Source organism: Chlorocebus sabaeus, chromosome 6 (genome assembly GCF_047675955.1).
Source record: "Chlorocebus sabaeus isolate Y175 chromosome 6, mChlSab1.0.hap1, whole genome shotgun sequence".
Taxonomy (NCBI): Eukaryota; Metazoa; Chordata; class Mammalia; order Primates; family Cercopithecidae; genus Chlorocebus; species Chlorocebus sabaeus.
The window spans coordinates 51,885,494-51,899,924 of NC_132909.1; the positions used below are offsets into that span (position 1 = coordinate 51,885,494).

A 14,431-nucleotide genomic window follows, 5' to 3' on the forward strand; every position below is an offset into this window, starting at 1 on the left:
GGATGGACACCTGTCCCGTCCACTGGGGCGACTGCCGTACTTAGGATGGAGCCTGGCACGCAGAAGGCTTGCAGCGAGTGTCTGCTGAATAAATGAGTGGACGAGTGATGAGTGGTGCCCAGTCTAGGGGGCGCTGTGGTGGATAGAAGGCAGGAGCCAGGCTGGTGGGGGGGGTGGGTGCCAGGTACGTACTGCAGCAGGGCTTTGGTTTTGCGGGTAGGGTCGTCGGGCCGGAAGTTCTTGTACTCCTCCACCTCCTTCTCCAGGGACAGTAGCTGGCTCTGTAGTTTGCTACGCAGGGCCGGCAGCGACTCCCGGATGTGGTTGGTCAGTTGCTGCAGGAGAGAGGTCAGAGATCAGAAGGGGTGGCATAGGCAGGGGACCAGGGGGTGGCAGGCACACTCCCTCGACCAAGGGCCAACGCCAGGGTGCCACTATGAGGCCAGCACACCACACAGCCTTGAGACAGCAACAGATACATCAAGCCACAGACACACTCGTGTCTGGGAAAGGAGACGGTACAGAGCTGCTCATGAGTGTAAGAGGCTACAAACAGCCCGTGGGGCTGACATCAAGGCACTGGGCATATCAATGCCTCGGGGACATGCAAATGCTTGCAAGGACAGTCCATCCAGACCACAGAACACGGGTGCCAATGAACACACACGGGGACAGGCCCTACAAACTAAGACGGAAAGATCTCCCCTGAAAAGCAGCAGAACGCACTTAAGATGACCTCCCTGCCTGCATCTGCATCTACAGAGAGAAGCAAGAAAGATTCAAAATAGGCCGGGCGCTGTGGCTCACGCCTGTAATCCCAGCACTTTGGGAGGCCGAGGTGGGAGGATCACGAGGTCAGGAGATTGAGACCATCCTGGTCAACACGGTGAAACCCCGTCTCTACTAAAAATACAAAAAATTAGCCGGGCGCGGTGGCCGGCGCCTGTAGTCCCAGCTACTCGGGAGGCTGAGGCAGGAGAATGGCGTGAACCCGGGAGGCGGAGCTTGCAGTGAGCCGAGATGGCGCCACTGCACTCCAGCCTGGGTGACAGAGCGAGACTCCGTCTCAGAAAAAAAAAAAAAAAAAAGATTCAAAATAGACAAATGTGGGCCAGGCGCTGTGGCACACACCTGTAATCCCAGCACTCTGGGAGGCTGAGGCAGAAGCATCACTTAAGATCAAGAGTTTGAGACCAGCCTGGCCAACACAATGAAACCCTGTTTCTACCAAAAAATACAAAAATTATCTGGGTGTGGTGGTGGGCATCTGTAGTCTCAGCTACTCGGGAGGCTGAGAAAGAACTCGGGAGGTGGAGGTTGCCGTGGGCCGAGATCACACCATGGCACTCTATCTAGCCTGAGTGACAGATTAAAAAAACAAAATTTTTTTTAATTTAAAAATTTAAAAGAAAAAAAAAAAGAAAAACAAAGCCATAAAATCAGCCTATACTTGAAAAGTGTAAAGCAGAGTTCTGCCATCTGTCCTACAATAGAGAAGAATTTAGAAAGTGTTCATCAAGGCTGGGTGCAGTGGCTTGCGCCTGTAATCCCAGCACTTGGGGAGGCTGAGACAGATCACTCGAGGATAGGAGTTTGAGATCAACCCAGGCAATATGGTGAGACCTTCTCTCTACAAAAAATAAAAAACTTTTAAAACTTAGCTGAGTGTGGCAGCACACACCTATAGTCCCAGCTACTCAGGAGGCTAAGGCAAAAGGATCGCTTGAGTACAGAAGGCTGAAGATGCAATGAGCCATGTTTGTGTCACTGCAATCCAGCCTGGACAACCGAGTAAAATGCATCAAAAAGCCTGGACAACAGAGAAAAATCATCAAAAACACCGGGCATGGGCCAGGGGCGGTGGCTCATGCCTATTATCCCAGCACTTTGGGAGGCCAAGGTGGGCAGATCACGAGGTCAGGAGATCGAGACCATCCTGGCTAACACGGTGAAACCCCATCTCCACTAAAAAAAAAAAAAAAAATTAGCCGGGCATGGTGGCAGGTGACTATAGTCCCAGCTATTCAGGAGGCTGAGGCAGGAGAATGGCGTGAACCCGAGAGGTGGAGCTTGCAGTGAGCCGAGACTGCACCACTGCACTCCAGCCTGGGAGAGAGGGAGACTCCATCTTGGGGCTGGGGGCGAGAAATAAAAAAGGCCAGGCTGGGTACAGTGGCTCACGCCTGTAATTCCAGCACTTTGGGAGTCTGAGGCGGGTGGATAACCTGAGATCAAGAGATGGAGACCAGGCTGGCAAATGTGATGAAACCCCGTCTCTGCTAAAAATACAAAAGTTAGTTAAGTGTGGTGGTGCACACCTGTAATCCCAGCTACTTGGGAGGCTGAGGCACGAGAAATCACTTGAACCTGGGAGGTGGAGGTTGGAGTGAGCTGAGATCACACCACTGCACTCCAGCCCGGGCAACACAGTGAGGCTCTATCTCAAAAAAAAAAAAAATTCATCAAAAAAATAAAAATAAAATAAAAAGTGTCCAGCGAGCTAGAAAAGAGGCATGAAGGAACCTCACATCTATGGCATGGAGCTAGTGGGGTACCCCAAAGATCTCCTTGACCAGGGATCCCTGCCCTGCAGCCCTGGCCATGGACCCCCGTCTGTGTGGGCTGCCTAGAAAGGCAGGGAGCTACGCTGGCCTTCCCTTGGTCTCTGACAGGATACTACTGCACTGAAGCTGTGAGCAAATGGAGAGGAAGGGGCACTGCTGCTCTGGGAAGCACCCACGTGAAAGGGGGCTGAGCCCCCTCCAGGCTCCCTGGCGGCCACCTGGGCTTTTCGCTGCTGGCTCTCAGGAGGACCCAGCCAGCTGTGGAGTTTTACTTCCCTTCCTCTCCCTACTCCCATTTGCAGGCAGACCCCAGCTTCCTCTCCTGGTGGGGCCCCTCCCTCTAGACACTGACTTCCCTCTTTGCTCTCCTGAGCTGCCTTCTTTGGGTGGCTCTTTTCCCCGGCCCCTGCCCCTACTGGATTCTTGATCGTGCATTTATCTGGTGGTTTGTTTGGTGTCAGTCTCCCTCATTAGAATTATGCCTTCCACAAGGACAGGAACCTGCTCTCGTGTGGACACTGCGTGCCCCGATATGTGCGTGAAAAGATGACTCCTGGAGTGCTGCTGAGGCCCTGCTGCCATCCTGGAAGGTGCTGGAAAACAGCACAGAGGAACATCTTGCCCCTGCTACCACGCACTGGCCGACTGTATAGCTTTTTTTTTTTTTTTTTTTTTTGAGACGGAGTCTCGCTGTGTCACCCTGGCTGGAGTGCAGTGACGCAATCTCGGCTCACTGCAAGCTCCGCCTCCCGGGTTCCCGCCATTCTCCTGCCTCAGCCTCCGAGTAGCTGGGACTACAGGCGCCCGCCACCACGCCCGGCTAGTTTTTTGTATTTTTAGTAGAGACGGGGTTTCACCATGTTAGCCAGGATGGTCTCGATCTCCTGACCTCGTGATCCACCCGCCTCGGCCTCCCAAAGTGCTGGGATTACAGGCTTGAGCCACCGCGCCCGGCCCTGTATAGCTTTTAATACCATTTCTGTTTATGCACCCTGTGAATATATTACTTATAAGAAGAGAACGATAGGCCAGGCACGGTGGCTCATGCTTGTAATCTCAACACTTCGGGAGGCTGACGCAGGTGGATCACTTGAGCTCAGGAGTTTGAGACCAGCCTGGCCAACATGGTGAAACTCCATCTCTACTAAAAATACAAAAATTAGCCGGGTGTGGTGGCACATGCTTGTAATCCCAGCTACTCAGGAGGCTGAGGCAGGAGAATCGCTTGAACCTGGGAGTTGGAGGTTGGAGTGAGCCAAGATCATGCCACTGCACTCTAGCTTAGGTGATGGAGTGAGACTCCGTCTCCCAAAAAAAAAAAAATAATAATAATAAATAAAAACATTATTAACCCCGTCACCAATCCCACTCAATGCATACAATCTTCTGGGTAAATGACTGAATAATTACAATGGTAATTAAAATATTGGTAATAACAGCGATGGTTGTAATAGTAGCAGCACCAAGTCACTGAACATCTGCTTTTCACCAGACCCTAAATCAAGTACATTGCTTTTATTTAGTTATTTAATTTTTTGAAACAGGGTCTCACTCTATTGCCCAGGCTGGAATGCAGTGGCACGAAATAGCTCACTGAAGTCTTGATTTTCCAGGCTCAAGTGATCCTCCTGCCTCAGCCTCCTGAGTACCTGGGACTACAGGCATATGCCACCATGCTTAGCTAATTTTTTCTATTTTTCCTAGAGACAGGATCTCCATATGTTGCCCAGACTGGTCTCGAGCTCCTAGGCTCAAGTGATCCTCCTGCCTTGGCTTCCCAAAGTGCTGGGATTACAGGCATGAGCCACTGCACCTGGCCAAGTACATTTATTACAGCACAAATAAATGTGGACTGAACCTATTTTGCTAAAACAACTGCTGCTCTAGCCTGAAACAAGTGCCAGTGAGGACTGCAGCTATTGTGCAGTGCACAGCCTACGCCACTGCACACTACTCTGCAAACCCTTGCAGTACCTGATTCAGCGTCTTCTGCAGATGCGGCGTGCCCATGCGGTCAGCCATGTGCCGGTAGGCCGGGTGGGAGAGGAAGAACTTCCTCTCAGCTGCCAGCGCTGCACGGATGTCCTTCTTGCCCTCAATATCCTTCTGGCTGCGGTTCACCACACCAATGTAACCTGTGGGGAGAGGCAGTCAGGGCAGGGGCAAAGCTAGGTGAGCCAAGTGGACCTGGCACGGGGATGGGCAAGATTCAAGTATAGAGATGGATCCTGTCCCACAAGGCACTCACAGACTATGTCATAACATGTTACTCGGAAACAACACAGGATTGCGAATGCACATGGCAGCTGCGAAGAGGAACGTTAAGTATTTGGAGGAACGAGGGATCACATCCAGCCTGTCTGTGCAGGGACAGAAAAAAGCTTTGGGGCAGATGAAATCTACAAGCTGAGATTCAAAGACAGGTAAGAAAAAAATCTCGGCCGGGCACGGTGGCTCAAGTCTGTCAACCCATCACTTTGGGAGGCCGAGGCGGGTGGATCATGACGTAAGGAGTTCGAGGCCACCCTGGCCAGCATGGTGAAACCCCATCTCTACTAAAAATACAAAAAATTAGCCATGCATGGTGGCGCCTGACTATAGTCCCAGGGACTCGGGAGACTGACGCAGGAGAATTGCTTGAACCCAGCAGGTGGAGGTTGCAGTGAGCCAAGATCATGCAACTGCACTCTAGCCTGGGCGACAGAGCAAGACTCTGAATAAAAAAAATAAAAAATAAAAATCTCAAGGCCAGGTGCGGTGGCTCACACCTGTAATTCCAACACTTCAGGAGGCTGAGGTGGGTGGAACACTTGAGCCCAAGAGATCGAGACCAGCCTGGGTAACATGGCAAAACCCCATCTCTACAGAAATATACAAAAATTAGCGAGGCGTGGTAGCACATGTGTATAGTCCCAGCTACCTGGGAGGCTGAGATGGGAGGATCACCTGAGCCTGGGAGTTCGAGGTTGCAGCAAGCTGTAATCACCCCACTATACTCCAGCCTGGGAAACAGAGCAAGGCATTGTCTCAAAAGAACAAAGAGAAATAACATCTTAAAAACAAGAGCAATAGGGAACAGCTAAAATCCACTATCAAACAAGTATATTTTAAACAGTTGGGTACATCAGGGTATTCATGTCCAGAGAGATCAGTGGAACCGAAAGAAAAGTCCAAAACTATACCGAGAAGGAGGTAGAACTGAAAGTTAACACTTCAATGTATGGGGGAGAAAAGCTGGATAATTCAGTGCATGCTGTTGTAAAGAATCCTAGTGGAATGCCTGTCATTCCACTCCTGGCTAGGTTTTTGTTTCGTAGGCTGTTTTTTTTTTTTTTTTTTTTTTTTTGAGACAGTTTTACTCTCATTGCCCAGGTTGGAGTGCAGTGGCGCAATCTCAGCTCACTGCAACCTCCGCCTCCTGAGTAGCTGGGATTACAGGCGTGCGTCACCACACTCAGCTAATTTTTTTTTTTTCCAGTAGAGACGTGGTTTCACCATGTTGGCCATGCTGGTCTCAAACTCCTGACCTCATGATCTGCCAGCCATGGCCTCCTAAAGTGCTGGAATTACAGGTGTGAGCCACTGCGCCTGGCCTATGCTCCATTTTCTTTGCAGTGGGGTTGTGCATCTTTTCTCTTGAGAAGGGGAGAGGTGCCTGTCATCTATCCTGTAAGGTCTTGTGAGATGTGACTGCTCTTCATCCTCTCCAGATCTCTCTCAGATCCAAGAGGGAGGAGGGAAATGGAGACATGCCAAGGTGAGGTCACAGTAGGAGACCCAAGATCTGAACCTAGATCCCTGTGAAGACAAAATCACCATCACCTGTGTGACAGCACGAAGAAGGAAACAGCAGGGGCCAGCAAAAAGCATCTGGCTTGGATCTGGGTTGATTTACTTATTTAAGAGATGAAGTCTCACCCTGTTGCCCATTCTGCATTGCAGTGGCACGACCATAGCTTACTACAGCTTTGAACTCCTGGGCTCAAGCCATCCTCCCGACTCAGTCTCCTGAGTAGCCGGGAGTACAGGCACATGTACCATCACACACGGATGATATATATATATATATTTTTTTGAGACAGAGTCTCACTTTGTCACCCAGGCTGGAGTACAGTGGCGCAATCTCAGCTCACTACAACCTCCGCCTCCCAGGTTCAAGCGATTCTCATGTCTCAGCCTCTCCAGTAGCTGGGATTACAGGTGTGCACCACCACACCCGGCTAATTCTTTTTTGTATTTTTAGTAGAGACAGGGTTTCATCATGTTGGTCAGGATGGCCTCAAACTCCTGACCTCTGGTGATCCACCCGCCTTGGTCTCCCAAAGTGCTGGGTTTACAGGCATGAGCCACTGTGCCAAGCCTGTATGATTTTTCAAGAGAGAGATGGGGTCTTGCTGTGTTGCCCAGGCTGGTCTCAAACTCTGGGCCTCAAGCCATCCTCCCAACTGTGCTTTCCAAAGTCCTGGGGTTACAGGCATGAGCCACCACGCCTAGCCTGGGTTCCCGTAAAGCAGCAGCAGTTGTGAGTCATTAGTACGCCAGGAAAAAGGGTCCAGTGGGAGGGCTTCTGAAGCCTGAGGTCACAAACCAGGAGCAGGCCTACAAGTGAGCTGAGAGTGGAAGCGCCTTCGTTCTTGGAAGCAGGAAGGAAGGCAGAGAAGGGCAGCTGTGGACATCAGTGAGTCAGGAGGAAGGGGAAGAGGCCCATATCACCAAATCCTCAGCCCAGCTAATACCCACAGACCCCGAAGCCCCTTAGGATCCAAGGTGGAGGCCTAACACTGTCCAAGAGCAGCTGGGTCGGGGTGGTTGTAGTAGGGTGTGGGGTTGGGTAGGGTCTGCTTTCCTCTTTAGTACCAGCAAATCCTCCCCAAACCTCAGCCAGCCACAGATTCGCTTCTCAGCCCCGGATCTTCACAGCCAAACAGGGTTTTGAATTTAGACCTGACCACATTCCCCTGGGATCCGGGGTCGCCTCACCACTCAATGTCTCAGCAGTGCTGGGGGATGGTGGTAACCAAGGTCTGAACTTTTCCCCACATCTATCTCAGACATCAAGGTGGAAAACCCAGGAGTAAAAGAAATGGTCTAAGTGACTGTGGCTAAGCATGAAGGGAAAGGCAGGAGATGCCCGCAGCTTAGAGTAGATCCCAGAGGGCAGGAATGGTTTTAAAAAAACACAAAACAAAGCCGGGCACAGTGGCTCATGCCTTTAATCCCAGCACTTTGGGAGGCCGAGGCGGGTGGATCACATGAGGTCAGGAGTTCGAGACCAGCTTGGCCAACATGGCGAAACCCTGTCTCTACTAAAAACACAAAAATTAGCTGGGTGTGGTGGCGAGGGCCTGTAATCCCAGCTACTCAGGAGGTGGAGGTTGCAGGGAGCTGAGATTGCGCCCCTGTACTCCAGCCTGGGCGACAAGGCAAAAACTCCGTCTCAAAAAAAAAAAAAAAAAAAAAGAAGGAAAAGGAAAGGAAATGTTATAATAGAAAGTAATTTAAAAAATTAATTACAGTTATAAACCCTGGCGAGCTGGGAGCTGCGCAAGATTCATGAGTGGCTGTCTGGGGGAAGTGTGGCTGCGGGTGAGTTTGTTTCCTCTTTCTATACACTTGTTTTCTAATGTTCCAGAAACCAGCAGGTGTTAACTGTGCACTTGAAAAATGAACGCATACAAATCAGAAGAAAAAGATACATATGCTCAAAGGGAAAAGAAAAAAAGCGTTACGGTGAAATAGAGAAGCAGTGACTTCCAAGCAGGCAGAGAACAGGTGCCAGGGTTTCAGTAACGATAAGGACCCCACCCGTCCTCCTGCTTCCCCAGTCCCCACAAAGTCACACCTCTTCTCAACGGGAGCAACTTGTTCTCCAAGACGTCCCTGGCATCGGTGCCCTCGTCCATCAGGTCAAGCTTGGTGATGACACCGATGGTCCGCAGGCCTGAAAGAGCCCAGAGGTCAGAGGTCAGAGGTCAGAGGCTGCCACCAGGAAAGAGCATCGGCAGCTGCAGGCCACCTGGGGTCCATTCAGCCCTGAAATTTCCAGGTCACATCACCTGGGAAAGCCAGAACACCACAGGCCTGGACCCCAGTTTCCCACGTGTTGAATGAAGATGGTCACAGCCCTGATCTCACAGGGAGGTCATAAGGGTGAGCCTGGCACATGGCAAATACTCAACAAATGCTGGCCTTTATTGTCACTTGTGTTATTAAGGACAACCTCTGCAGCTGCAGGCTTGGGGGAAACCTCACGAAAACATGATTCCTGGGCCAGATTTTGATGCTGGACTCTCCAAGTGGCAGCAAAGTCCCAAGGTAACATTTGAGCCTGACGCGACTGTTTCCAGGGCCACCTCTTGCCTGAATGGCTAAAATCCCACTCTGGAAACCATCCCGTCCAATCCCACCTCTCCACAAGTCATTCCAGAGTCAAGGATGTCCTCCTAGCAAAGCCTCACCTCTGCAGGTCAACCGCCCCGACAGGGGCTGCGGCCTGGCTCTGTGCTTACCATGTGTGTTTTATGTGTGGCATGTGCATGAGACACTGGGGACAGATGGAAGCCAGAGTGAGGATCTCTGGTGGGTGCCAACTTGGGCATCAAGGGGGCCACAGCTGTGCCCTCCCTGGGGCCCCTTCCTGCTCACATTCTGCAGTGAGGATTCAGTAGAGGGATCTGATTAGAGGGGCCCCGGGGCGTCAACTCGAAGGGAAATAGATGATCTCACCATGCAAAGACCAGACATTTAACAGTCCTCACATCAGCTATCCGGGTAAGGATTGAAGTTCCCATTCTGACTAAGAGGGGACCGTGTCTCAGGGAGCAGAGTAACAGCTAGACGGGACCTGAGGTCGCATCTGGGCCATGGAGTGCTGGACCCTTCCTTCAGCCCCAGGCTAGCTTCCCACCCTGGCAACATGGGCACTGCCATGTCCAAGGAGGACTGTCCAACTGCCACACAGTGACTTCCCAGGGGATGCCCACCAGCACTGCTGGTTCTCGGAGGAAGTGCTGTGTTCTAGGAGGCCTTTTCCTAAAGTGGCCATGAATCGAAGAGAACGCCAGTGACTTGAAACCAAGGATGCTGGGCATGTCCCATGCTCAAGGCACCTGGAAGAGGGGACTGCTGCCCTGGGTTCAGGGTTACCTTGGGGATCGACCTCCTTGGCCAGCTTGAGGGCGTCGGAATTGGCCAGGTCCATGTTGGCAGGCGTGACGGCCAGAATGAGGCTGCTCTCCCGGCTGATGAACTGTAGGATCATGTCCTTGATCTGGTACTCGATGTCTGGAGGCTGGTCGCCCACGGGCACCTTGGTGATACCCGGGAGGTCGATGAGGGTCAAGTTCAACACTGGGAGGGAAACCAGAGGGAAAGGCACTAAGAGCCAGGAGAGGGGAGGCACAAACAGGCCCGCAGCCACCCAGCTGACTACCAAAGTTCCTGCGCAGGGCTCAGACCTGAGGATGCCGCCTGACACTCCACCTGAACCACACCTTGGATCCAGTAACTCCCCTTCTAGGATCCCATCCTACAGATACCCTCTACCTACTCCATTTCAATGATGCAGTTCTAAATCAGGACAGTTCAGACTGGAATAGATCTAAAGGACTCAATAAATTTCAGCCCATCCATTCAGCCAATACCAAAGAACCATTATGGACAAACACATGAGGCTGGGTGCAGTGGGTCATGTCTGTAATCCCAGCACTTTGGGATGCCGAGGTGGGTTGATCACTTGAGGCCAGGAGTTTGAGACCAGCCTGGCCAACATGGCAAAACCCCATCTGTACTAAATATACAAAAATTAGCCGGGCGTGGTAGCACACACCTGTACTCCCAGCTACTTGGGAGGCTGAGGCATGAGAATCACTTGAACCCAGAAGGTGGAGGTTGCAGTGAGCTGAGATCGTACCACTGCACTCCAGCCTGTGCGACAGAGCAAGACTGTCTCAAAAAAACAAAATCAAAAGACAAATGGATGAGGTCGGGCACGGTGGCTCATGCCTGTAATCCCAGCACTTTGGGAGGCCATGATGGGTAGATCGCTTGAGCTCAGAAGTTCGAAACCAGCCCGGGCAAGTTGTTGAAACCCTATCTCTACCAAAAATGTAAAAAATTAGCCTGGCACAAAGGTGTGCATCTGTTGTCCCAACTACTCAGGAGACTAAGGCGGGAGGATCGCCTGAGCCCAGGAGGAGAAGAAGTGAGCCAAGATCGCACCACTGTAATCCAGCTTGGCCAACAATGTGAAACTCTGTCTCAAAAAAGAATAAAGAAACATTCTGAGAGGCATACAAAAAAAAAAAAAAAAAGCATAGGCTGGGCGTGGTGGCTGACACCTGTAATCCTAGCACTTTGGGAGGCCGAGGAGGGCGGATCACCTGAGGTCGGGAGTTCGAGACTAGCCTGACCAACATGGAGAAACCCTGTCTCTACTAAAAATACAAAATTGGCTGGGTGTGGTGGCGCATGTCTATAATCCCAGCTACTTGGGGGGCTGAGGCAGGAGAATCACTTGAACCTGGGAGATGGAGGTTGCAGTGAGCTGAGATTGTGCCATTGCACTCCAGCCTGGGCAATAAGAGTGAAACTCCATCTCAAAAAAAGCATAAATGATTTTTATGTTATGCTAACAATTTAAGGAAAAGGAATGATAAAGACATACACAATATATACATAGATACAATCACAATTGCTTACACTTATTTTTTTTTAAGATACAGGGTCTTGCTATGTTACCCAGGTGGAGTGCAGTAGCTATTCACAGATTTGATCATAGCTCACTGCAACCTCGACCTCCTGGGCCCACATGACCCTCCTGACTCAGCCTTTCAGGTAGCTTGAATGACAGGTGTGTGAAACCATACCCAGCTCAAGTTTGCATTGTCATCTGAAGAACCTAAAATATGTGTGCAAAACTGGTTGACAAGGTAGGTTTTTGCGATATATCTTTCCGTAATTTTTGAATTCTGAGCCACATGCAGGCATCATTTATTGAAAAACAAATTTTAAAACTTACAAGGAACCCATAGTGGTAGCAATCTGTGCCTCTGGGCCAGAGGATGTCTATGGCCTGGGGCTGCTGTTTGAATGCAGAGTTTTAAAATCAGGATATCTGGCCGGGCAAGGTGGCTCAAGCTTGTAATCCCAGCACTTTGGAAGGTGGATGCAGGCGGATCACCTGAGGTTGGGAGTTCGAGACCAGCCTGGCCAACATGGCGAAACCCCATCTCTACTAAAAATACAAAAAGTAGCTGGGTGGGCTGGGCCTGGTGGCCCACGCCTGCAATCCTAGCACTTTGGGAGACTGAAGTGGGCGGATTGCCTGAGCTCAGGAGTTCAAGACCAGCCTGGGCAACATGGTGAAACCCCGTGTCTACTAAAAATACAAAAAAAAAAAAAAAAAAAATTAGCCAGGCAGGGTGGTACACACTTGTAATCCCAGCCACTCAGGAGGCTGAGGCCAGAGAATCACTTGAACCCGGGAGGTGAAGGTTGCATTGAGTGGACATCGCACCACTACACTCCTGGGCAACAGAGTGAGACTCTGTCTCAAAAAAAAAAAAAAATTGGCCGGATGCGGTAGCTCACGTCTATAATCCCAGCATTTTGGGCGGCCAAGGTGGGCAGATCACAAGGTCAGGAGTTCGAGACAAGCCTGGCCAATATGGTGAAATCCCATCTCCACTAAAAATACAAAAAATTAGCCAGGCGTGGTGGCAGTCACCTCTAGACCCAGCTACTTGGGAGGCTGAGGCAGGAGAGTAGCTTGAACCCGGGAGACAGAGGCTGCAGTGAGCTGAGATCATGCCACTGTAGTCCATCCAGTCTGGGTGACGGAGCGAGACTCCATCTCAAAAAACAAAAAAATGAGCTGGGTGTAGTGATGCATGCCTGTAATCCCAGCTACTTGGGAGGCTGAGGCACAAGAACTGCTCGAACCTGGGAGGTGGAAGTTGCAGCAAACAGAGATCACGCCACTGCACCCCGGCCTAGGCAACAGAGCAAGACTCTGTCTCAAAAGAAAAAAAAAAAATCAGGATATTTTACAGAAGTCTGGTTCTGGTCTCTCTTCAGGCAGCAGGAGATCTGACTGCCTTGAGGCAAGTGGTGGCTGCCCTTGGTAAAAGGGGGAAACAGCTGCAATCACCCACCACTCCCAAACAACTTCCTGGCATGCTCTTTCTTCACGCTGAGACAGAGGTCTGGGTACTACATACCTCGCACCAGTGGGAAGGTACAGATCAGGGGGCTATGTGCGTGTGAATATCAGCTGTTTGTGAATGGGTGACATGAACGACCATGAACGACCGGAAACAGTCAGTGATGGGTCCCCACCCGTGCTGCCTACCGTGTGGCGAGTAGACTCGAAGGTTGATGGGCACTGGGGAGATGCCTTTGTTGGTCCCCGTCACCCTGTCGGTCTCTGCTTCAATCTCCTGCCGGACTTCATCAAAATCTGTAAACTTTTTGGACTTGCAGTGCAAAAACTCGGCATATTCTGGAAAGGGAAGAGAGATGCTGAAAATGAGAAAGAGCTGTGGGCAGGGCGCGCATGGGCGGCAGGGAGAATGCTTTGTTGAACCAAAGTAATGACCCAGGCCGGGCGCGGTGGCTCACGCCTGTAATCCCAGCACTTTGGGAGGCGGAAGCAGGCAGATCACGCGGTCAGGAGACTCAGACCATCCTGGCTAACATGGTGAAACCCCGCCTCTACTAAAAGTACAAAAAATTGGCCAAGCGTGGTGGCACACGCCTGTAGTCCCACCTACTCAAGAAGCTGAGGCAGGATAATTGCTTGAACACGGGAGGTGGAAGTTGCAGTGAGCCGAGACCGCCACTGCACTCCAGCCTGGGTGACACAGCGAGACTCTGTCTCAAACAAACAAACAAACAAACAAACAAAAACCAATAAAATAAAATACAATAAAAAAGAAAATAATGACCCAGTCATTGTCACTCTAGGAATTTAGGAGTGAGAGATTCATTCTCATGACAAGTGTCTTGGGGCAGGCAGGGGTTCCTACAGACTGAATAGACTGAGCCCCTTTCCAGATCCTGACGATTATATTCCCATGTGGCACTTTGCAAACTATTAATATACATCATGACATATTATGAATCCCCAAAAAAAAAAAAAAAATCGACAGGTAGACATGACCAATGACCAAAGTTTCTTTGGTTTCTTTGTTTTGTTTTTTACAGGCAGGATCTTGCTGTGTCACCCAGGCTGGCGTGCAGTGGTGTGATCACAGATCGCTGCAGCCTTGAACTCCTGGGCTCAAGCAGTCCCCCTGCCTCAGCCTCCTAAAGCACTGGGATTACAGGCCTGTGCCACCATGCCCAGCCATTTATTTGTTGATTGATTGATGAACAGAAGAGGAAGTGCCAGGACACATCACCCAGAGAGGGTGAGTCCATTTGATGAAGGTGATGCTGCAGAGCCTCCCTTGCTGTGGGTCCCAGTCAAGGGAGTTCGATGCCTAAGTCCTTGTGGGATCATGATCCACCAGCACATTCCAGCTCCACAAAATCCCCAGGGGTATTTCCCATGGCACTCACTTCTCCTTCTTCCCCAAGGAGCCCACAAGGTATAGGGAAGGGGCACCCCCGCCGACCCCTCAGAGCTGGTCTTGAGTCTTTCCTTCTCCCACTGGCTATTCAAGAGGGTCCCCTACCTAGACACAAACTCCCCAGGAGAAATGCTTTCTGGGCATAACCCTGAGTGCATGTAAGACCTGGGGGTAACTGAAAGCCACAGCGAGACTGAGATGAAGGGGAACAAGATAAGTAACTGACAAGCAGTGTGGGTCTCACCAGGAAACCAGAGAAATCCAGTCCCAAATCACAGATTCAGGACAAAGCAA

The 14,431-nt window shown here is 50.8% G+C and overlaps 1 protein-coding gene across 8 annotated transcripts in view; it reads right to left on the reverse strand.

Annotated features, from left to right (window-relative positions):
- Positions 1 to 14,431, reverse strand: part of DNM2 (dynamin 2) — a 111,435-nt gene that overhangs the window by 42,318 nt on the left and 54,686 nt on the right. For all 8 annotated transcript variants that reach the window (XM_007995257.3, XM_007995252.3, XM_007995251.3 and 5 more), the window contains exons 3-7: positions 12,916 to 13,065; positions 9,711 to 9,914; positions 8,407 to 8,505; positions 4,539 to 4,699; positions 193 to 335 (exon numbers count right to left, since the gene is read on the reverse strand). In XM_007995257.3, coding sequence (XP_007993448.2) covers positions 193 to 335; positions 4,539 to 4,699; positions 8,407 to 8,505; positions 9,711 to 9,914; positions 12,916 to 13,065 — 757 coding nt within the window. The remainder of the gene's footprint in view (positions 1 to 192; positions 336 to 4,538; positions 4,700 to 8,406; positions 8,506 to 9,710; positions 9,915 to 12,915; positions 13,066 to 14,431) is intronic.